This window comes from Gadus macrocephalus, chromosome 17 (assembly GCF_031168955.1).
Source record: "Gadus macrocephalus chromosome 17, ASM3116895v1".
NCBI lineage: Eukaryota > Metazoa > Chordata > Actinopteri > Gadiformes > Gadidae > Gadus > Gadus macrocephalus.
The window spans coordinates 8,946,340-8,971,641 of NC_082398.1; the positions used below are offsets into that span (position 1 = coordinate 8,946,340).

Consider the following 25,302-nt stretch of genomic DNA (forward strand, 5'->3'; position numbering starts at 1 on the left):
CGGAAAATGAATAAGAAAGAGGATGGGGAGGAGGGGGAGGAGGGGGAGGAGGGGGATAGTAGCAGATGAAAAGATGTAATAGCATAAAGAAAAGAGAAAGTGCAGAGAAATGGAGGGGTAGAGTGAGAGGGGGGAGTGAGAGAAAAAGAGAGATAGAAAAGGGGAGAGAGAGGGAGGAGGGGGGGAGGTCGAGAGAGAGAGAGAGAGAGAGAGAGAGAGAGAGAACGAATGAGCAAGGGAGGGAGTGAGAGAGAGAGAGAGAGAACGAATGAGCAAGGGAGGGAGTGAGAGGTATAGAGGGAAGGGAAAGATAGATGGGGAGCGGTGGAGAGAGAGGGAGAGAGAGATTGGGAGGCGTTGTAACAGAATACATTTACCTTGACTGACACTGCGACAGAGCAAGAGAGTGAGAGGTAGGTAGGTAGAAAGAGAGAGAGGGGGGTAGGTCGAGAGCGAGAGAGAGAGAGAGAGAGGGAGGAGGGGGGGAGGTCGAGAGAGAGAGAGAGAGAGAGAGAGAGAGAGGAGGGGGGGGAGGTCGAGAGAGAGAGAGAGAGAGAGAGAGAGAGAGAGAGAGAGAGAGAGAGAGAGAGAGAGAGAGAGAGAGAGAGAGAGAGAGAGAGAGAGAGAGAGAGAGAGAGAGAGAGAGAGAGAGAGAGAGAGAGAGAGAGAGAGGAAGAAGACGGCAGAATTGTCATTCTCAGAATGTTCATCCCGCAGAAGGCTCCGCCCCCTCCGGAGCATCATCCTGCAGGGCTGGATCCACGGAGAGGGAGCTGGGGAATCACACGGGCATACTCATCTGGGTGCGCACGACTTACACGCGCACGCGCACACACACACACACACACACACACACACACACACACACACACACACACACACACACACACACACACACACACACACACACACACACACACACACACACACACATACACACACACACACACACACACACACACCTATAAGGGATAACACCTATCGAATCGTTTAATTTTGCTTTTCTAGAGCAGAAACATGAATGTTTTGTATAGGACAGAATACATTAACGTGCCCTGTGAGTTATTTTTTTCTTTCCCTCATTCGCTGTTAACACCCCAACATCGTAAATGAAACAGCAAACAATAACCGCTGAAGTCACGATGGAACTAAAGAACATAATATGAAAATATCAATAAAGATGAACAGGTAAATGTCTTACAGGAATGTGAGCGTGATCGATAGCAGGGCTGTAGAGGGCCGGAGAGATGTTGTACCGTAATGGCCTGTTGACATCTATTATGCTTCACGAACAAACACCACCTGATAAGTCATGATCTTTCCTGAGGGATGGGGGGGAGGTAAGGGGTGAGGTAAGGGGTGAGGTGAGGGAGGTGAGGGGTGAGGTGAGGGAGGTGGGCCTGGAGTAGGAGAGAGAAGAGAGAAGAACTGGTCAGAATTGGATGGATGTGAACATTCAAACCATAGATGGATAGAGTATCAATCTTTTCCTGCAAGCTGGACTACGTTTCAAACATCAGAGTCATCTTCATATTCGTCTTGATATTACAAGATCCCAGATGGGAAATAGTGGAAAATAATTGATTAACGTGTATTGACTTTCTCGCTTTCTTTCCCTCTATTGTTAATCTTTCAATAAATGTCAAATTAAAGGATCTAATAATCAGTTTCTAACTACCTGTGCTGAATCTTGCGTTTCTTGGTTACATTCCACCATCTAGTGGTAGAACTGTATCAAGACGCGGAAAATAAGACAATTTAATGCTGAATGAATTTAATGCAATTATTTATTGAAATATCTGTCAATAAAAAATGAACACAAAATAACCCGCTCAGAATTTGAATCCGATATTAACTTAAAATGTGTAATATTTGATGCAATCGATAATATTCTATATACTGTGTAAAGAATGCTATCAGTCATCAATCTAAATACATCTGTCCAAACCAAGGAATGCTGGTTAATACTTATTTATTAAAAGTGCGAAATAAAGTTAGTTCACATTCATGTTAAACTCATAAATTGAGTCTGCTTGTCCATCTTTTTCATTGTAAACACTCTATGGCCACCACCGCTTCCTCCCCCTCCCGTCCCTCCCTCCTCCCTCCCCATACCTTCAGAGTGACTCACCTTGACTAACACGGTTTATTTCCCTTCAACAACAAATCCACAACCTGATTTTAGAAGTTTCTCTAAAGGTTGGAGAAATACAATAACAAAAAGAAAAATTTGCAGCAATCTTTACCGTATTACTTCTAAGATTGTAGCTTTTATTTTGAAGGTTGACATTGAGCTTCCTGTTCTGAAGGTTCATACTGAGCTTTTACAGTGAAGGCGTATTCTGAGCGTCTTGTTTGCATACCCATCAAGAGTCAGGAGCGCAACAAAGGGCCCAATGTGTGTGGGTGTGTGTGTCGGCTGGGCGTGTCAAAGGGTTTTGGTGTGTGTGTGTCTGTGTGTGTGTGTGTGTGTGTGTGTGGGGGGGGGGGGGGGGTAGATACCAGAGTTTCAGGTGTACCTGTTGGTTAATTATTCACTGCAGAGTAGTCACACAGCACTAAACTGACACACGTTGAGACACACGAGTCGAGAGGAAGACATGAGTGAGTCCAAATGCTTCTTCTCTGTTCTGTTCTTTTTGGGATATTCTTTAACTGAAGGTCTTTCCACTTTAAATTGATCTCAGATCAGTCATGTTTAGATATTGAATCCCAGCCGATTTGTATCAGAATAGGTTAGTTTTGTTTAAAAAAAGTAGACCTCTATAAAGACAAATCTTGGGAGCTCTATCCCTTTATCTCAGAGTTGATGAACTCTTGGCGATATACAGATTTCAATATATATAGTCTCATGAGAGCTGTATTGTACAGTATGTGTGGAACTGCTGAACCCAAACTGCTGTTTTCTTTTGAATGTCACAAGACATGTCTACGTAGCTGTCCAACCTGAATGTTCACATACCAGACATTCATTCTCACACAGTGGTGGGAAAGACAAAAGATTATATAGAACTCCCTGGTCGGTGTGAGCTATGTGCTAGCAATGGGGTGTGTTGTGTTTAAAGCTGACTGTTGTGAATATTACCTGGTAGGCTAATTGTGGTCTCTGATTGCATAACCTACAACGTGCACATTTGAGAAATTTCCTCTCAAGGATTAGCAGTAAACATGCCATATTCATGAACGTACGTGCTACGACACAAATAAATAGACATGAGAAGGGATTAGGGGTGAAGGGACAAACCACCACCACATTCATCGCTCCACCTCCCACACCCACCATCCCCTAAACTCCATAACCTGAACTCGTATTGATAAAAGTTGATTTAATCAACTATCATCAATACGAAATATATCAACAAAAATACATAGCGTTTATCCTCGTTTAATTGTGTGATATACTTGTCACTGCCAGCAAACATTTAAATGCGTCTGAACGTCACTGATTTGGGCTAGGCTAGTTATTGGTCATTCGAAATAAGGCCCTCCTCCAAGTCAGGGGCGGCGGCCACGTTGAAGTCAATGTAAGCTTGCTAACTTTTTGCGGTCTATCAAGCAGAGACAGCTTTTAATTGGCGCAAGAAAATTCGCCCTCCGGTCGCACCAGTGTGCGCCCCAGGCCAATGGTATCACTTTTCTTTTTTGTTATCATCACATGATTGGACAATTCAGCGAATCAACCAAATAGGATACCTCCCTCAGCAGCAATCGCGCAACACAACTAGAGAGAAGAGATAGATCGTTAACTAGCAGAGAGTTGTTAGCACTTTTCCCCCTTTTCAGTGGAGGAATTGGACTCCCCAAGCAATGGTATACTTAAAAGGAGCAAGTAAGTTACATATTAATTTAGTCTTTCGGCCTGTAGCATATAAACAAAATGAAGCAACTGTCCCATATTTCTGACTGCATTTGAAGTAGACATTGAGACTCACAAAAAATGGACGCTATAGGACAGTGATCATGATTTGTCTCAATATCAGAATAACAACAATGGGTCAAATAGCAATGGCTGGTGGAATGGCCATAAAGTAGGTCTGTATATGCAGTGTAAGCCTGTCCAGGCCCTGATGTAGGCTATGAATCTGAATGAATAGTAGGTAAATAGGTAGTGGCCATCCCCAAAATGCACCAGAATACAGTGGGGGTGTGTGTGTGTGTGTGTGTGTGTGTGTGTGTGTGTGTGTGAGACCCCGTGTCTATTACTGTGACCCCCCACATTTTGGATCACCAGCCGCCACCGGTTGATTAATAGTTGGCAGATATATTCAAGTGAATACTTCACGGAGGGGCGGCGCCCTAGCGCCCTCTATTGACCCACCGCCACTGGTTGTAAACAGGGAATGGATTGACCTAGTGATTAATGGTGCTTTGCACTTGGTTCTATGAACATCCTTATTCCACTGACAGCGATATATTGCTTCCCTTTCTTATGACAAATGTACTTATTGTAGGTAGCTTTTGATATAAACATCTGCTAAATGCCCTGAATGTAAATCTCCCCCTCTCCTCACTGCCTCCATCAGTTCCAGCCGACGAGGGGTGTAGTGCGGCCCAGAGCGTCTCCCCCGTGTGTTGCTAACCTATCTCCCCCCCCCCCCCAGGTGCCGCCCGCAGCCCCGCAGGGCTCCTCTCGGAGGACCAGTTTATGTGCTCCATCTGCCTGGAGGTGTTTGTGGAGCCCGTGTCCACGCCGTGCGGCCACAGCTTCTGCAAGGCCTGCCTGCAGGGCTACTGGGACCACAGCAAGAAGTCCCTGTGCCCCATGTGCAAGAAGAGCTACTCCAAGCGGCCCGAGCTCAGCGTCAACCGCGTGCTGGCGGAGATCTCCACCCAGTTTCTGGGGCTGAACGTGGGCGGCGCTGGCGGTGGCGGAGACGGTGTGGACGGAGGGGCCGGGTCGCGGGGGTCCACCCTGAACCTGAGCTCCGGCGCGGGGGCGGGCGGGAGCCTGAGAGACGGGGGCTCGCCGTCGCGAGGAGGAGGAGGCGGGGCCGACACGAACGGGGACTTTGCCCGCGAGGGGGAGGTGCCGTGCGACGCCTGCATCGGGAGGAAGGTGAAGGCGCTGAAGTCGTGTCTGAACTGCCCCGGCTCGTACTGCGAGACCCACCTGCGCCACCACAAGAAGGTGGGTGTCTGCCGTCCGGTTCTTCTTATTGTTGTCGTTTGAAACCAACCAATACTCAGAACCACTAACGACAATCACTACTGTCCGTCCATGTAGCCCACACTCATTTAGCAGATGCAGATCCAGAGCGGCTTATAGGAGCAAGCAGGGGTTAGACAGTACGGAGACAGGCAATTAGGGATTAGGTAAGGGTTAGACCAGGGGGGTCCAAACTTTTTTCAAAGGGGGCCATATTTGAAAAATGTAAATACCTCGAGGACCGAAGGCCTCTCCCGTCATATCTTTGGACCATAATAAAGTCACGTACAAATGAATTGCATTTCATCATTTATATTTAACGATATGCAATAGTCTGCAATAGACTTCAATTTGACAATAACAAATGAAAAAAAGTCTCTTTCACCACTCGTTTATCACGCCACACAAGGAACAAGCATTGAGGAATAGCTGTCCAAGTTAATTTGAGAAGACTACTTTTTGACCATAGCAAATTCACATAAACTGTATTACAACAATTGCAGTCAAATAAAAATATTGTCAATTTCATTAACTCGGAACAATAGGAAACTAACAACAATTTGACCATAAAAAATGCACATGCAAAAAAATAAACATACAATAGGCCTCTAACAATTTCACAAGATCACACCACACAACCAAACTTGTTGTTGCAACTTAAAAATTTGAGTGTCCATGCTGCCTTGAAATTGTGTGACAAGACAACTAAGACATTAAGTTAACTTAAATAGATTGCTATTTGACTCAACTCCATCTTCAGTCCATATTACTTGAAACCGTTAGGTGAAATAACTTAACCTCGAGTCAATACTACATAAAATCAATAGTTGATTAAACTTAGCATTATAAGTAACATACATTTTTTTGGTGATGCAACTACAAAACTAGTGAGTTGTACTTACATTTATGAACTGATTGAATAGAAAACTGCAATCAAGATTACGTAAATGTATAGTTTGATTTAGCTACAGCAGCCATGATGTAGGAATACCTCCATGCAATTGCTAACCCTTATTAGCCTATCTGTGGGGGGGAGGGGTCAGGTTCATGGGTGTCGCGGATGTGGCTCGCGCCAGAATGGTGTTGCCCCCATGTGGTGAAAAGAGAAATTGCAACGGTGGCGGGCTGGCGGGCCATAAATAATACATTTTCGTAAGGGAGCCGCGGGCCATATAAAATACAACCCCGTGCCAAAATTGGTCCGCAGGCCGGATTTTGGACATGCCTGGGTTAGAGAGTACAGAGACAGGTCAATAAGGAGCAGGTAAGGGTTAAACAGTACAGGGACACAATCTGGCAGAGAGACGGACCCAACATATGAATCACAGACTGCAACCTTTATTCAGGGTCCATCCCTTTCAATCATGAATTAACGATTCATTAGTTATTGATTAACTTATAGAGTGTTAGAACTAAGACTTGAAAGGAGACATAGACATGCTTTCAAAACTCATTCCCTTCATCAATAATGAATTACGCCCTTCAATTCCGATGAGTAAATTCATGTCTAATTAATACATTTGAGATGCATCCTTGCATTAAAGTGGACGCATGAATCAGGATATGAGCTCAAAGGAAACCTGATATCGTTGGGAAGGCTAACATGGATCCACCAGTAGAACGATGAGTCGACCCCTGGCGTGGGTATGTCATCTCTTATGTTGACACAAGTACAGGCCTGAGTAAACTTATCATCTCCTAATATTCAGCAGTCGTGGAGCGCGTCTGTGGTTTATGCCTGGTTTATGCTTGGTGGAAGCAGCCTCACCTGGCCAAAGTGATTGGACTCTGGGTGGGGCTGCACGCCTGTGGTGCATCTACTTGTGTCTGCACACATGTCGAAACAGCCATCGCCACATCACCTGCTCAGTCTGGAACAATGGTTATGTCATTATAACTCTAGTAATTCTACTTCGTCTAGGCTTTGCCTTATGGGCTTGTCCCGTGCGCGTGCTCGCGCACGGGACAAGCCCATAAGGCAATGTCTAGACGACGTAGCCAATGTGAAATACAACCAAGAGTTGAACTCTGGAATAAACCACTGCTTTTCTTAAAGCTCTTTCTATTGTTTCTGTTCTCTTTGTTGGGTGCAAACCGGAGAATGGCGGTCGATGGCCTTCATACACCCAGATTGGTTGGCATATCTAGATAAAGATTAGAAAGGAAGGGTCGGCCCTCAATCAGCTGGAACTGCAGCCTGCATTATGGACAGATAGGGCCTACTGACTAGAATAAAGAAAACACTGAAAAATACAATTTATAGAAGGCTGTATATTATAGTATCACAAGTACAGTATTTCAAATGTAGCATTACCCTAACAAATGTTGCTCTACGTGTACATTTCTATCTTTTTTCATATTCTGTCTCTCTACATTTCTGTCTCCCTCTGCATTTCTGTCTCCCTCTCCACTCCTGTCTCTCTCTCTCCACACCTGTCTCTCTCTCCACTCCTGTCTCTCTCTCCACTCCTGTCTCTCTCTCCACTCCTGTCTCTCTCCCTCCACCTGTCTCTCTCTCCACTCCTGTCTCTCTCTCCACTCCTGTCTCTCTCTCCACTCCTGTCTCTCTCTCCACTCCTGTCTCTCTCCCTCCACCTGTCTCTCTCTCCACTCCTGTCTCTCTCTTCACTTCTGTCTCTCTCTCCACTTCTGTCTCTCTCTCCACTCCTGTCTCTCTCTCCACTCCTGTCTCTCTCTCCACGCCTGTCTCTCTCCCTCCACCTGTCTCTCTCTCCACTCCTGTCTCTCTCTCCACTCCTGTCTCTCTCCCTCCACCTGTCTGTCTCTCCCCTGTCCGTCCGTCCGTCCAGGTGAAGTCCATGTCCTCCCACCGTCTGGTGGATCCCACCTTCCACCTGGAGGAGAAGATCTGCAAGAAGCACCAGCGACTGACGGAGCTGTACTGCCGCACCGACAACGCCTGCATCTGTCCCGCCTGCGCCGACACCGTCCACAAGGCCCACGAGGTGGTGTCCGCCGACCGCGAGTTCAAGAAGCAAATGGTGAGGGTCGGACCAGGAACAGCACCTGTTGAGAGCCCTACACAACCCTGCTTGTGTAGGGATCGCATTTTAATGTGTTTTGCATCATGTCCGCGCTTTCAGGAAACTAGTTTACATTGGTGTAAGGACCAATATGGAAATAATTCCCTTTTGATCTTTCTCTCTCAAACATCGATGTCTGTCATAGAGCTGGCTTTGATGTGAATTAATAACCCGAATAGGCACTTTGCGCTCAAACAAAACCAAATAGATAAAGCATGGTGAAGAATCTTATGTAGGGATCGCATTTTAATGTGTTTTGCATCATGTCCGCGCTTTCAGTACACTAGTTTACATTGGCGTAAGGACCAATATGTAAATAATTCCCACACCTATTCTGGCGCAGACTGGAATGTCCCTAACGAAGGGTTTGAAGCAGAAAAAAATTAACAAATCAATGGCAAAAAAATTCAATTTAAATGGTTTATGTTTTTAGTCCTATGGTTCCCTAGATGTGAGAAAGTTTAAATTTTTTCTCTGTCTAAAGCTGTTTTTCTCTTTCGGTCTTTCTCTCTCAAGCATCGATGTCTGTTATAGAGCTGCCTTTGATATGAATTAATAACCCGAATAGGCGCTTAAACAAAACCAAATAGGTAAAGCATGGAAAAGAAGGATATAGGAAAAAGATAAGGGACATGACATGCTGACAGCAAACCTCAGGGAATGCCAGGTGTGACAGTGATGTTCAGGTTGGCTATGAACTTAAGGGGGCCCGAGGCAAGATTTCCACCATTACCCCATCCCACAGTACCCTGAAACAAAGGCTCCAGTCAACAGGTTTCAAGTGTTGCATGAGATCAAGTCCCTTCAAAACACCCAACGCAAAATGGGAGAACCAACACTGGGAATATGTGATCAAGAGAATACATATGTAGGGCTCAGATTTAAAACGTGTACAAATATCGTTTGGTTTCAACTTGCTTTGTTTCCAAAAACACGGGTTGCTTAGAGGGTGGGTTTGAATCTGTGAAAATAAACATTTCAAATGTTTTCTCTTTTTTTCTTTGCAGGCTAACTTGTCAAAGAGAAGGTCAGAGGTCAAACATCTAATCAAAGAGAGGACAAAGAAACTGGAAGACATCAAGCAGTCCATCAGGGTCATCAAGGTGAGGTCAAGGCTAATGTACACAGTTGTGGATGACTGCTAAGGCTAAGCCAACATCCGTTTAAAACCAGATGGAAGCTCTGAATACTAATCCTTAGCTTGCAAGACACATCCTTGAAGACGCATCCGAGACGGAGGAGTGTCGCATGTGTGTGTTTAAATGTGTGCGTTTGAATTTAAGCGTATCTGTCAGCATTTGCCAAAGATGACAGTCTTGAAGAAACATAACACATTGAATACATGCGATCCATGTATTATGAATCTCATCATGTATATAATTTTCATATCATTGGGTTCTGCTTTTTTTCACCTGCCTTTGTGTTTAGAGTATCCTGGTGTGTGTGTGTGTGTGTGTGTGTGTGTGTGTGTGTGTGTGTGTGTGTGGGTGTGGGTGGGTGTGCTGCTTTGACTACCAAACGACAATTTCTATTTCCTCTTAATCATTTTGCCTATTATTATTCCACATGACACACAATCCAGTGTAAAATCAATGACGTTATCATATCATGCGTTATCATATTCAACGAAAACCGGCTTATATTTGAAAATGAAATGAAATGGTGCGCAATAGCCAGTTGGCCTCCCTGCTGGTGGTAGGAAGGTGGGCCTTCAACACTGTTGGACACAAAATACTTCCTCCTCCCCCTGGGCTGGGCGGCCGTCAGACCTGCCCTACCTGTTCCACCCGTGGAACTATTCACTCGGTCCAAAACACCTCCACGCAGGAGGGACTCTGACGTCAGCGTGTCCACAATGGGGCGTGAGGTAAAGAGAGAAGTGACGCGTGAACAAAAGGAGAGAGACAAGTATGTAGAGCTCTAAGAGAACATAATAATACTACAGTGCTCCTACGATATACTTGTACAGTCCGTGGAGTACATTCGAACGGTACTTTGTGGTGACACTGTCTCAAGAGTGACATAGTTAGCGTTTATCCCAAGCAAGTCTTCACTAACATGTCATAAGTTGCTCAAGGCTTTAAGAGTAGACTAAACATTGAGGAATCCAACCCAGACACCCGTGCTGGGAGTCAAACGCACTCACCACAGTCACCCTGTTTAAGGATGCCAGATTGGTCAAAGTAGAGCACCTGAGACCTTAATCCCGAATTATCTCAATTGGTTTACGGACCCATTACGTCCTTGCGGACCCTACTTTCGTCCACCGCAAGGAAGTGCGGCTCCTAAAAACTGTAACCTTCCGTCGAGGCGACGCAGCAGGAAGGGCTGTGATTGGTCCGCTCACTCAAACCCGACGCAGAACCAAAACAGGTTCACGATTCACGACTGTGTTGGGGAGTCTGCGTTTTGTCTGCGTCGACGTAGAACCATTACTGAGCCTTAACTCTTGTCACCCGCAGGCCAACGCGCAGAAGGAGCTGGAGGAGAGCTGGCAGGTGTACGCCGAGCTCCAGCGGCTGGTGGAGCAGAGCCAGGCGGAGCTGGTGGAGCTCATCGCGTCCCGGCAGCGGGAGGCGGAGCGCCACGCCCAGGAGCTGGCCCGCGGCCTGGAGAACGAGCTGAGTGTGCTCAGGAGGAGCAGCAGCGAGCTGGAGGCCTTCGCCCACACCCAGGACCGGATCGTCTTCCTCCAGGTACGACCGGCGGCACAGGGCGTGTCGGGCTCAGATCGGACGGGCTCAATTAGGTGCCAGGGGATGTTATGTGCTATACAAAGGCGATGGCAGGTGGTGTTCGCTACGTGCTGCTCGCTGCTTTCCCTGTGGTTTGGTCATTGTGTGTGGTTGCTCTTTAACGCAACCGCTAGCCACCGTACCGCTAGTCACCGTATCACAAGTCACCCATACCGCTAGCCACCGTACCGCTAGCCACCGTAACGCTAGCCACCGTACCGCTAGCCACCGTACCGCTAGCCACCGTACCGCTAGCCACCGTACCGCTAGCCACCGTACCGCTAGCCACCGTACCGCTAGCCACCGTAACGCTAGCCACCGTACCGCTAGCTTCCTTCCCAGTGTTGGCTTGTGATGGTCCGTTAGCCTAATGCACTGCGTGAGCCTACAGTAAATGTATCATCCCGCTATCCCCCTACTGTCGAGTTGTCAGTGACCACCTGGCAATAACGCCTCGTGCCCACTGCACCGTCAGTCAAAGGACTCAGAAGGCGTGGCTGACGGATGGGGGAGCTTTCCAGGGTCGTCGGAGCCCGAGTAGTGTCACAGTGCTTAAATTTGCATATGTGATCTGATTGGATGACGGATCCGTCGCCGCCGAAAAAGTAAAAAAAAGTTTCAACCTTTTGACGGAGCCTTGAGCGCACGGATCCACAATGCATTGAATGGGGATGGACGCGCAATGCATTGTGGATCCGTCCGTTCCGTTGGAGCCTTCGGCTCCGTCAAAAAGTTGAACAATTTTCAACTTTTTCGGCAGCGACGGATCCGTCATCCAATCAGATCGCGTATGCAAATTTAAGCACTGTGACGCGACTCGGGCTCTGACGATACTGGAAAGCGGGTCATCTTGCAATGACAACGCAACAAGCAGGAAGAAGCGGGAAGAACCCGGCTTTGTTGTTGTTAGCGGGAAGCGATTTGATTGGCTGACGGATGCCTCTGCAAAGACTCCCCCATCCCGTCAGCCACGCCTTCCCACGTCCGTTGACTGACGGTGCAGTGGGCATGCGGCGTAACTCTCCACACCGCCGACGGTTTTCTAACCTCCGTGGGATCTGTGTGTCCAGAGCGCCGCCGGGCTGCCGCCGCCGCTGGAGCCTCTGGACTGGTCGACGGTCAGCGTGAGCACGGACCTGTACCTGGGCACCGTGCGCTCCTCGGTCGGCGGGCTGGTCGACAAGTTCCAGGTGGAGCTCCAGAGGCTGTACGGGAAAGGTAGGCTGGCCTTCCTCTGAGCTCCAGTGGGCCCGGCGTTCACAGTGTAAATGGCAAGACTGCAAAGAGCTTCACGATGACTGACTGTGTTGTTGTCCCTCTCGGTTCCAGAGCTCAGGAAGCTGCAGAACTACGCAAGTGAGTCACTTTTTGAGCACCATTTTTTGACACGTGTGCATATTTTAGTTGAAGTGATTGATATGACGGATGGTTTAGTCTTGATTAAAGTTTGAAAGGGTTGAGGTTGTTTAAAGGTGACGTATTATACCAACAGGTGTGAGTTTGATTAGCCGTTGCAAGCCGTTTTTAAAATCGGCCTCTTCTGACATCACCAGTGGGCGTGTCCACCTAGATGTGTGACAGATAGATGAACGTTTGCTCCAGTCCACTGGGTAGGCTGGTAGACTGATCTATCGTGGCACTAGTGGCCACGCCCACTAGTGATGTCAGAAGAGGCAGATTTTCAAAATGGCTTGTAAAGGCTAATCGCACTCACACCTGGTGGTATGATACCTTTTGAAGGAATTTTCAATGGCTACAGTTCTCTATGAATCCACAAGACTTGTGTCACATTACCGGCTCGCTCGCTCTCTCTCTCTCTCTCCACCAATCAGGCGAGGTGATCCTGGACCCGGGCACCGCCCAGAAGAGCCTCGTGCTCTCCGAGGACGGCCGGCAGGTGCGCTACGACGAGAGGAAGTCGTCGCAGACGGAGAGCTCCCGGCGCTTCAACCCGGCGCTCTTCGTGCTGGCCCGCGAGGGCCTGGCGTCCGGACGCCACTACTGGGAGGTGGAGGTGGGCCGCAAGACGGCGTGGACGCTGGGCGTGGCCCGCGGCTCGGCCCGACGCAAGGGCGACATCAACCTCAGCCCCGAGGGCGGCTTCTGGTGCCTGTGGCTGAAGAACGGCGAGATCAAGGCGCTGGCGTCCAGCCGCGTGCCGCTGACGGCCGCGTCGCAGCCCGCCAAGGTGGGGGTCTTCCTGGACCACGACGGCGGCCAGGTGTCCTTCTACGACGCCAAGAGCCGCCTGCACCTCTACACCTTCGTGGACACCTTCAGCGAGAGCCTCTACCCCATCTTCAGCCCCTGCCTGGTCCATGAGGGCAAGAACGCGGCCCCCCTTGTGATCGGCCAGATCAAACCGAACTGAGGAGGGACAGGTGGTCACCAAGGCAACCCATGAAGGAGGTCGAATTTAAACCAAAACCGACGCAGTCAAGTTTTTCAACAAAGCCCAAACTTTTAGAAATACAGTTTGGTTCGCGAGGGTTAAGAAGTTGTGTAAATCTGATATTTTTAAAGAACTGATTGTCTCTTGTGTGACAGCATGTGTGACAAGATATAAGCTACTGAAGATATTGACTACGTAACTGGACTTTTTGAAATCACTGCTTTGTTATGATAATGAGACAAAAGAGGAATGTTTGAAGGTTTAAGACTTAGGGTTTAACTGATTTAGCTAGACACGCTAGGCTAATGGCCAGTAGAAGCTTGATTTAGGTGATGGCACCTTTTCTGTAAATCTGTAATTACATGGGCTAGTAAACATGACTTATATTAACTTATTTACCTTTACAAGATAAATACGATTTTAAACAGGCTTGCTGGGTAAGAGCATTTTACACTAACACTTTACCTTAATTTTTTTTTATCAAATGTTCATATCATATCTTTTTTAATAAACACATTAATCAATAAGCTTCGCCTCTTTGAGTTAGAAGACCCATAGGCTGATTTGATTGGTTCGAACTAGCAATAGTCTCCCTGTAGAGAACCTTTTATTGTGATGCCTCATCTCTTCGAGAGCTTGACTTGTCAGGACATTTACTACTTTTAGGACATTTTAATCAGAGCTGTAGAGAGAGTGAAAGAAACCGAAGTAAAAAACGCTTGAGTATCACATGTTTAACACACTTTCCCCTGTCATCATTGTGCTGGATTCTAGACCAGTCGCTCTCCAAAGGCGCCCGTCTAACTAGCATTACACTGCTAGTCTTTCCACCTATCCGGAGAACAGCGGCAGATCCCAGTACCCGAATCAGTTCACTGGTCTACACTACCCATCAAAGGTTTGACCCTAAAATGTATAGATGGTTTTATATGAATGTGAAATATATGTCTTGATTAGCACTGGCAATGCTAATCTCCACGCCTTCAAAAAGATAAGGCAGGAGCACATGTTTGTCAATGTACCATTATACTGCAGTTCAGCGCTCTCCACCTTTTCAAAGAACAGAGAGCAGTAGCACCTTTGTTTTTGTTAGAATGAGAGCGCTAGTCCACAGGGACTTGGACCCGGGTCTCCGGAGGGGACAACCAACCATTATAACAGTGTCGCCTGCGCTTTCCTACACGTCTGGTTGGATCCGTCAGGAGGTTACACTTGAAATCACAATAAACGTGACGCTGTTATTCGTCCAAAACATCCTCACTAACGCTCGTCTGGTCTGACAAATGCTGGCCATCATCAGCGCTCTCCGTTGCACCCTGGGGACGCCTGATGTTTACCCTATCCGTGGTCGATACAAGCACACAGAATTACTTAATGAGCATGTTGAATGTTTATGAACTAATTAGATTCTACTTGTTCTGTATAACATGAGTATAGTTGTTTGTAGTTATTTGAATGAGGAGTTATCCACATTGGGCCTTTAGGAAGATAATGGCAACGTCCAATTAGTTGGTTAATCCTATGGTTACACAGGTTGTGGAGCGTTTCAAACCAGGTTTCCAATTGACCTATAACAAGTACCCCAATTCTAATTATATTAGTTGTGATCGAACAAAACCTAATCGGGCAAAATATTCTTACTTTCTGTCAACATGGGTATAAAGTATGGAATCCTAGCTTGTTCTGCTTGTGTTGACCGCGGTTTATCTTGTGATAGCAGCAGAGAGGAGGAGAGCGATGATTATGTTTATTGGAAGCCTCTAAAGGGTTAAACAAGTTCCCCTTGGGGGCGAGGGTATATTTGTATCTGTGGTGAAGGAAGGGGGGTATATTTCTATATTTATAGGTGTGTGTGTGTGTGTGTGTGTGTTTCTGCGAGAGAGAGATACTGAGTGAGTGTTTTTGTGCGTGTGTATTAGTGTCTACGTGCTTGTGCGTGTTTGTGTGCGTGTGTTTGTGTGTGTCAGTATGTGTCTGTGTGCCAGCAGTGTCGTGTGTCAGTGTCCAGCAGAGAACTTGCAGCAGCTGCTCCCAGGTTCGTGTCTCTCTTTAATTTCCTCTCTCCATTTTATTTTATATTTCTTCCTCTTCTGCATTGCCTCATTTTAAACACCTTCACGCATTTGACATACAAGCAGAAGTAGAACAACACGCATTTGACATACAAGCAGAAAATCGTGCAGAAGTCTGCACGATTTTGTTTTTCTCTTAACTTGTACTGATTGGTTGAGACTTGCTTGAAAAGGGTTCTATATGGTTTCTGCTTTTCTCTGCTCAGCTTGGGTCAATGTCTCTCCCCCCTCCCTCTCACCAATCAATATCTATCTTTTTTTTTCGTGTCTCTCTTTAATTTCCTCTCTCCATTTTATTTTATTTTTCTTCCTCTTCTGCATTGCCTCATTTTAAACACCTTCACGCATTTGACATACAAGCAGAAGTAGAACAACACGCATTTGACATACAAGCAGAAAATCGTGCAGAAGTCTGCACGGTTTTGTTTTTCTCTTAACTTGTACTGATTGGTTGAGACTTGCTTGAAAAGGGTTCTATATGGTTTCTGCTTTTCTCTGCTCAGCTTGGGTCAATGTCTCTCCCCCCTCCCTCTCACCAATCAATATCTATCTTTTTCCATTTGAATTGTGCAAAGGTTTGAGGTCATTGTCGGTTCACATTGTCGTATAAAAATTGCAAAACAAGGGGACAGTTGGAGGTACCATGGTGATGTCAAGTCTTGAAAAGTCTTAAGGAGTTAGAAAAAATGGGCCGAAGTCCAGAAGCACACTTTAACTTAGACCGTCACGGAAAAGCCATGTTCTCTCACCATATATTTATAATCTGTCTCACTCTGCCCAGCTCTCTCCCTCCCCCCCGCATACTTGTCATTATATTCTAAAGCAATCGTTATTAGCGCGTATGCTAATCTTACTAGCTTAACATATTTAGCCTGACAGCTAGCACAGCTACAGCCCGACCGACTAGCTATTTATAAAGCGGGAGCTAAAGCTATTTTCTCTCTTAGGAGCAGGGAGCAAAACTTTTAGAGTCGCAGTGAATTTGTTTTAAAGTTACAAATAATCGTATAAGAACAACCTTAAAGAACATATATCTTTAGATACAAGTCATCATACAACTTTATATTTATAGTTAGATTATAGGAGACAGTGGCCAATCGATGGTATGAATGATACTATGTATGTATGACTGGACAGGAACAGATTTTTTTTGGGGGGATTTTATCCTTTTTATTGCAGAGTAAGATAGACAGGAAGGTATAGGGGAGAGAGGGGAAGACATGCAGCACAGGACCACGTTCATGAATTGAACCCGGTAAGGACTGAGCCTTTAATGGTACGCGCTCGACCCGCTGAGCCACCGGGGTGCCCCAGGAACACATTTGACTGTAGGTCAAACAGACAAACTTTTGCACAGGTACATCCCATAATAGTGTTTTGACCCCCAAAAACATCCAAAACCAGACAGGAAGATATCCAATTCCCAAATAACGTTTATTCCAAATGGCCCACAATTCCTTTATAAATACAGTTGACTGCAAGGTGTCCTGCACAGAAATTTATGAGAGCACTGCTTCATAGACATGTTTTGAAAAATCGGTCTCCATCGATAATTCTGTGATTTGCATTATCCAAATCGATCCTCGAATAAACTTTTTAGAGATGAATTCATGGGAATTGTGCTGAAGGAGTTGTTCATATCACGCGCATGTAACAGTACTCTCTTATATATCATAAAGGAGCAGGACAGTTCCCCTTCAACTTGTTTTCAACTCAAATTCAAAAAGTCCCACAATGCATTGCACTTTACAGCCATGAGCGCCGTGTCTAACCCCATCCCCCACAAACTGACGTCGACCTGTCACAGCAGGTCTCCATGCCGCGGCCTCCCCCCCAGGTGGCTAACTTGCTGCTGAATATGACCCTGCCTCTCCGCTGCGCAGGAATGGCCGCCAACGCCACCTCCAACAACGGCAACACGAACGCCGGCAACCTGTCGGAGGAGCAGGTGCACTGCTCCATCTGCCTGGACGTCTTCACCAACCCCGTGTCCATCCCCTGCGGACACAACTTCTGCCAGAGCTGCATCCTGGGCTACTGGAGGACCGGCCCGCCGTCGTACCAGTGTCCCATGTGCAAGAAGAGCTTCGCCAAGCGGCCCGACGTCAGCGTCAACACCGTGCTCCGCGAGATCGCCCAGCAGTTCAAGGAGATCCGCGTGAGCAGCGCCGAGAAGAGGAGGTGCGAGGAGCGGCGGCAGCAGGAGGAGGAGGAGGAGAAGAGGTGGGGAGCGGAGAGGAGGAACGAGGGCGAGGACGAGGAGCAGCTCCTGCAGGAGGACAAGCGGGAGCAGCTCCTGGTGGAGCTGAAGGAGAGACAGGCGGAGGAGCGGAGGAGGCGCGAGGAGAAGGGGAAGAAGCCCCGCGCGGGGCTCCAGGACGAGCTGCCGCCCCTGGTCCCGCCCTCCTCCTCCTCCCCCCCCCCCTCCGGCCTGAAACCCTCCCCCTCTCCGCCGCCCCCGCCGGGGGTCGAAGGGGCGTCCGTCCCCCGGACCACGCCCGAACGCCCCCCGCGGCCGGCGCACTCCAGGACCTCCTCGACCCCGCCCTCTCCCAGAACCCCGGCTCCTCCTCCGACCCCGCCGACCCCGCCCAGCCCCGTCTTCGCGCCCTGGGCGGCGGAGGAGGTGCTCTGCGACGTGTGCCTCGGCGAGGACCGCCCCGCGGCCGAGAAGTCGTGCCTGGTGTGTCTGACGTCGTACTGCGGCGAGCACCTGCGCTCCCACACGGCGCGCTTCACCAAGCACAAGCTGATCCAGCCCGTGGCCAACATGGCGGCGCGCATGTGCCCCAAGCACGAGCGCCTCCTGGAGCTCTTCTGCAAGAAGGAGCAGACGTGCGTGTGCGTGCTGTGCACCGAGACGGACCACCGGTCGCATTACACCGTGCCCGTCGAGCGCGAGTGGATGGACAAAAAGGTGGGGGAAAACGCGACGCCGTTTCGGTAAACACGCTAGCCTATGGGTTACTTTTCATTTTTCATGAATTTGGGTTTCAGTTATGTTAGTATTTGATGCTTACTAATTAGTCGAATGCCTCTTCTGGGATTGATGAATGTTGGGGAAATGTTCCTTGCAGGCACAGCTGAAGAGGGTGGAGTTGGATGTGCAACAGATGATCAGCGAGAGGCAGCAGAAAGTGGAGGAGATCAAGAAATCGGTTGACCACTATAAAGTCAGTCCTCACCAAAGATACATATTCTTTTGTTCTTATCTACTAGAATTCAAAAGTATTTTTATGTGAATCCCTGGTCGACATTATGACTAATCTAAATGTAAAATAAATGTTAATAACCAAATTACACATTCAAATCTTCATATAACGATCAAAACGCACCGATTAAAACCTTCGCCTTAACAACCGACAACATAAATAAATGAAATGCATCGGATCGGTCACTCTGATCAAACGTTCGGCAGGCAAGCGCGGCGCGGGAGGTGGAGGAGTGCGGGGCGGTGTTCGCGGAGCTGGTGCGTGTGATCCAGCGGGCGCAGGCGGAGATGGTGCGGAGCGTGGAGGAGGGGCGGGGCCAGGCTGAGCGGCGGGCCCAGGGCCTGGTGGCCGCCCTGGAGCAGGAGATCGCAGAGCTCCAGCGCCGCAACACGGACCTGGAGAGCCTGGGCCGCACCGACCACATCCACTTCCTGCAGGTGAGGTCACGTGACACGTTGGTGTGTTTGATATCTCACGTTATTTAAAATCCTATGCACGAGTGGATTTAATAGGGCAGTGGGCACTAGGGCGGGTGGGCAAACCCCCAATTTGACAAGCCCCTGGTCAAGAGCCACTTGTGCTGTTGTGTGTTCAGATAACAGCCCACACATGCACAAAACACTGGGTTTTAACATTTAATCATCTATCCATTTAAAAGCATAAACACGGTTCTTTATGGATTTATGCTTTTAAATAGATATTTGATAGATTACATAAAATGTACATGTCCAGGGTAGATCTAAAGAAAGGAGTAAATACTTTCAAGATGTTTGCCAGTTACGGTCACTGGAGCCTAAAATAATAAGATGAGAAGTAAACTCAAATAAACCCTTACACACAAAGCATGTACATGTGGCCTTGAATTCTTGGAAAGAGTCTCCAATTTCCTTTCATACTCTATTTATTCAGTTCTGTATTCCTCTGCTCCATTCTGTTGATATCGTCTGTACTGATAGGTGGTATAAATAACGTTTTTTCTCTCTAGAGTTTCCCAGCATTCAGTGCGTCTCCGATTGTGAAGGACTGGTCTGGAACCAGTGTTCCCACGGATACCAGCATCGGAGCCATCCGCAGGGCGGTTGCTAAGCTACAGAGCGTGCTCGACGCAGAGATAGACAAGCTGGCAGACGGCGGTATGACTCCCTGTCTATCTGCATGACTGTCTGTCTTTCTGTCTGTATTATTCAGTTGACTAACATTGAAAACTCCTCTCTGTGAGCAGTGGCGGTTCTAGACAAATGTTACTATGGGGGGCCAAGGAGGGGCCAGTGTTTAACCAGAGGGGCACAAAAAAAAGGCCAATTATATTAATATATAATATAAAATATAAACTTTATTTTACTTTGAAATCATCAAACATTTAATTTGTACAACTTCACCGGTATGTATTTTTCTGTCAAACTATCTTAAATTGATGGAGCTTATGCCCTAAATCATCAAAATCATACAAACATTTGTTTTGTACAAGCGTGGAAGAGATGTAGGGCCATGAAAAATGTAAAATAAAAAATACATTACAGGGTACAAAACAGTGGGTCAATGTGAAAAAAAACTACAGGGTACAACGAAGTGCAAAACAATGTGCCATTTCCTAGTTCAGTTTCGGAGAAACTGTGTTGCCAAAGAGGCTGAGCTTACAGGAAGGATTATAGCAATTTCTAAAGAGCTCAAAGAAAACTTCCCTGTTCTACTGTTCTTTCTTCATTTCATGATGGGTGTAATCAGAAGAAAAAAAACGTAGGGACATGCTTTACATTTCGTTGCATAACCATCCCTCCCTACTTAACACGGGCAGACAGCCTACTACTCTTTACTCAAATGTACTGGTTATCCCACTGTTGGTGGTTAGTGAGGTTCCCCCTTCCCTGTAAAAGTGTCTTTGAGTGTCTAGGAAAGCGCTACATAAATTCAATCCATTATTATTATTATTATTATTATTATTATTATTAATGCAACAGCCAATACAGATGAAAATATACGTGGTCAACATCACACTATTGTGTAGCCTAGACCTAGCAAGGATACTGACATTTGGATACCCGCTTCTGCTTCGTTGAGTTTGCTTAGATATGATTCATTTTCTAAATATATCGAGACCAGACATTTGGAAGGACATGTCTACAGGGGCACGGGCCGCCGTAGGCCCCCGTGTAGAACCGCCATTGGTTGTGAGAATAACAAGCCTCTCTTTCTTGTAGAGATCAAGAAGCTGGGGAAATACACAGGTGAGTTTCGCAAACATTCATCTCTTAAGGTATTTTTTTATTTTTTATTATTATTTTTACAATCCAAACTCATAAAGCATATGACCAGATCATGACTTTACATCAAATAATTGGTTCATTTTAGGTAAAATAGGGAAACATAGAGTATAATGATCTTTGGGAGCTTGTTTTTTTTACATTTTATCCCCTTCATTCATACTCCTGCCGTTCTCAGTCACACACACAGACTCCCCTCATGCACACACCCTGTCCAATAATTCTCCCTACATACTTCCAAACACACTATCTCACCCCTCCTCCAACCCCTAGCCAGCCACCCACCCATACATACACCTCCCATACACACACCCACACACACACACCACATTCATTGGTCATCACACATACTACAGTTCCTTAAGTCTTAAGGTATTTCTTAAAGGTGAAATATCATACCACCAGGTGTGAGGGTGATTAGATGTTACAAGCCCTTTTGAAAATCGGCCTCTTCTGACATCACAAGCGGGCATCAGTCTATCAGCCGACCCAGTGGACTGTAGCAGACTTTGCTCATCTATCCGTCATCCATCTAAGTTGAGACGCCCACCTATGATGTCAGAAGAGGCCGATTTTCAAACGGCTAATCACACTCACACCTGGCGGTGAAATATTGGACCCTTAAACGTTTAGTACTTTAGTTTTCGTTTTCTCAGGTCATGCATCATCCTTACATCGTTATTTATCGACCATGTTATTTTTTTTTATTCACGACGAGCACTCGGTGAGAGTTCCTCAAGTCCTAAATCCTAACCTCTCTGCCCCCCCCCCCCCCCCCCCCCCCCCCCAGCCGACCTGACCCTCGACCCCGACACGGCCAACCCCTGGCTGCAGCTGTCCCAGGACCGGCGGCAGGTGCGCCACCTGGGGGCGTGGCAGGACCTGCCCGACACCCCCCACCGCTTTGACACGGTGGTCATCGTGCTGGGCCGCGAGGGCTTCGCCGCCGGGCGCCACTACTGGGAGGTGGCGGTGGGCGAGAAGGACGACTGGTACCTGGGCGTGGCCCGCTCCTCCGTCAAGAGGAAGGGCCGCATCGCCGTCAGCGTCGCCCAGGGTTACTGGGCGCTGGCCATGAAGAAGGGCCAGGAGTACCGCGTGTCCACGGCCCCGCCCTCCCTGGTGACCCTTGACCCCCGGCCGAAGCGCGTGGGCGTGTACGTGGACTGCGAGGAGGGCCAGGTGTCCTTCTACGACGCTAAGGCCCGCAAGCACATTTACACCTTCTGGGATACGCTCGGAGAGAAGGTGTTCCCCTTCTTCTACCTGTACTGCTGCGACAAGGCCTCCGACACCATGGTGATCTGCCCGGCCGGCCACAAGGCAGCGCTCAAACACACCTGAGGTACCAGGAGCCCATCCAGTTCTGCCCGGGGCCGGGAAGAACTGGATGGGAAGATAAAGATTTTACGTTGCTTAATGTGTTGTTTTTAAAATATACTTGAAAGAATGTTTCTGATCTTATTCAATTGTGTAAAGTTGTGATGGTGTGTGACTGAATGTATCCATCTTATTTTATTGACTATTTCCTGCAAAACTACTTAAAACTTTAAAGCCGAATGTTGGGGCAAAAACGATTATTCAAAATGTAAACGTTTTTATTTTTTTCTTTCTTTATAGTTTCATACTAATTCAGGCATACCAAAACCGATTACATTTTCTTCTATTTTAGTATTTCAACTTAAACTTAAATTTTAGGGCATATTTTGGACTATTATATTTCAAAATGTTGACCGTGATAAGTAATTTCAAACAATAAATCTCACTGAAGGGAGGTCATTGTCATTTTGGAAACCTCTCTTTTAGATTTCTATTCTCAAACTGGATGTCCACATTAGCAACTGTCTGTGGTGTGATCTGAGATCAAATCAAAATAAACTACAGAAAGACCTTCTAGTCTTTCTGCCCTGTGGCAGCAGCAGATGTTCCTGTAACCTATCATACTTTCAGAGACAAACAAAGTGATGTTATCTTATTTCATAATCATATGGGTTGCTTCTCCCTCCTGTCTCTTTACAAGTTATATAGAAACATCAATTTCAAGATGAGGGACTAGAGTAGTTAAGGAAAATGTGTTCTCCTTTCAATAAAGAAATCATCAATAAATAATTTCCCTCTGGGATTATCAAAGTATCTATCTATCTATCTATCTATCTATTGCCTGATGTGAAGTTGTCTGAAGTGTTTAATTTGGTCATCTATATCACATGACTTCTACTTTACTTTATTGTCATTACACATGTCACAAGTACAGAGCAACGAAATTACCAGTCACATCCCGTCCAAGAAACATAAAAAGGCAGTGTGGGGTGACAGGACGGAGAGACTGTCGGGGCGCACGCGCCCCCTCATTATTAGATAAGATAAGGAAAACGAGAGGGAAAACGAGGGGAAAAAAGGTAATTCCCAAACTAGGCTCCTATAAGGGAGTTTAGGGACAGTTTAGGGGTTAGAAAGCACATAAGCAACATATTAAAAACATCACAAACACATGTGGGAGGGGGGAAGGGCGTCGGGGAGGGGAGGGGGGGGGGGGGGGGTGTCCCAGCTCAGACACCGGGAGGAGGAGGCGGCCAGCGGGCGCGTCGCATCACTCGCGGCATACTGTACTGTGAACTTATACTGAAATGATACGGAATTAATGAGTCAGCCAATTATACTTAACCCTAACCCTGACCTATAAAATCCTGCACTGATTACTCTGTGTGTCAAAAATGGTCCCTGTGGCCCTCCTGACCCTCCCTGGAGGGAGCAATCCCCACTCTCTATTCCTTCTCAAGCCACCTACATTGATGAGACTTTCTTTCTTGCCCTTTGGGGGGCTAAGAGTTAGGGAGTGTCATAAATATATTGCCTGTACAGCCCTTTGAGACGGAAAAAATGATACACATCTAAAAATAAAATGGGCACGACCTGACTTGCCCCCGTTTAACTCTGGGAACAGGTAAGGCCGGGAAAAGTGGGAATCCGGCCAGTCAATTTCCGAACTGGAAATCTGTCATCCTGTCGTGTGTTGGGCCGGGAACAAGCCTGCGTCAGCAGTAAGTCCGTAAACAAGCATGTGTCCAGGCCCGCACACAGGCCCGGATACAGCAAATAATAATAATAGATTCAATTTATATAGCGCTTTTCTCACGCTCAAAGTGCTTTTTACATAGGGGCACAAAAATAGATAGACAAGAAAAAAGTTTGAGTTGATGGGGCTAGGGTTAGTGAGTGATCTAGGGGGAGAAGAGATGAGTCTTGAGGCGGGACTGGAAGATGGTGAGGGACTCAGAGTCACGAATATGTTGGGGGAGGGAGTTCCAGAGCCTGGGAGCTGCCCTGGAGAAGGCTCTGTCGCCAAGGCTGTGGAGTTTTGATGTGTGGGTGGAGAGGAGACCGGCTGAGGAGGATCTGAGGGCCCGGGGGGGTTGGTAGAGGGAGAGAAGGTCAGAGAGATATGGGTCTGGAGGAGGCCGGGGGTCTTGGCGAGGCCGAGGGTCTACTCAGAGACCAGGAGCAGGAAACCCTGGACCTCCAGCAGAGAAAGACGGACTTGGAGGAACTTTCTCAAATGGCAGATCCTCTGAGTTTTTTACTGGTCTGCTTAAATCTTTCACTTTCCACTTCCAAGATATACCAATTGTTTATAATTACAGACCTACTGAGGATTGTTACTCATTTCCTCTTTCTCTTTCCAGAAATTTCTACAGAAGTGTTCACCGTAAATACGAGGATATGACAAAGTTGAGGAGGGAGCTAATTTGTTTAGCTGATATAGTTGTGATCAACCCTAGTTCAAAACTATGTTTTATGTCGTAAAATGTTGATGATGTATCTGTAGAATTATTTCTATTTTGTTTTCCACACATTTATGTTTGAATAACATAGTAAGTACAAAGTGAAAAATATATAAAGAAGATAAGGGATCTGGTGTGATAACGATCATTTATAGCTTTCTAAACCTATTGATGTGCAACCACACACACACACACACATACAACCTCTTGCAGGCAGACTCAGAATCTTGAACCCATTTATTAGGGAACAGGTGTTATCGGGATTCCATCACTGCATTCCCAGAATCCTGCATTGTGAAAGTCTTTTTTTTAAATGTACAATGGCATTTTATTCTACATACAAAACAACCATAGTATTTTTCAGGAGTCCATGACCACCCTGCCCGTTTTGACACACAAAAGTAATTTGACACTTCTGGGATGAGCCAATGATTCATCTGTTTGGAAGGTTTTGTTGGAGACAAACAAAGAATCTTCAGGCAACAGATGTGACAGCTGTGACTGCTCTCTCTCTCCTTCGTCTGCTGGGTCCTCTGTGTTTGCCTACCTGCTACAGGTAGCCAGTGGGCGGGGCTGAGAGGCTTGTCAGCTGATGAGGTGCACCTGTGCAGGTCTGCCACGCAGGCTTTAGCCAGTCTCTCTCTCTTTCCACAGAGGC

The 25,302-nt window shown here is 47.0% G+C and overlaps 1 protein-coding gene across 1 annotated transcript; it reads left to right on the forward strand.

Moving 5' to 3' along the window:
* Window positions 1–2,610: 2,610 nt before the first annotated feature.
* Window positions 2,611–22,955, forward strand: LOC132445765 (uncharacterized). The gene is made up of 15 exons (XM_060035891.1): window positions 2,611–3,829; window positions 4,602–5,128; window positions 7,957–8,148; window positions 9,198–9,293; window positions 10,653–10,886; window positions 11,996–12,143; window positions 12,255–12,281; window positions 12,758–13,287; window positions 15,176–15,352; window positions 17,197–18,306; window positions 18,467–18,562; window positions 18,808–19,038; window positions 19,587–19,734; window positions 20,800–20,826; window positions 21,653–22,955. Exons 1-15 carry the CDS (start codon window positions 3,808–3,810, stop codon window positions 22,204–22,206), a joined length of 4,119 nt encoding a protein of 1,372 aa, XP_059891874.1. The 5' UTR covers window positions 2,611–3,807; the 3' UTR covers window positions 22,207–22,955.
* Window positions 22,956–25,302: the final 2,347 nt, after the last annotated feature.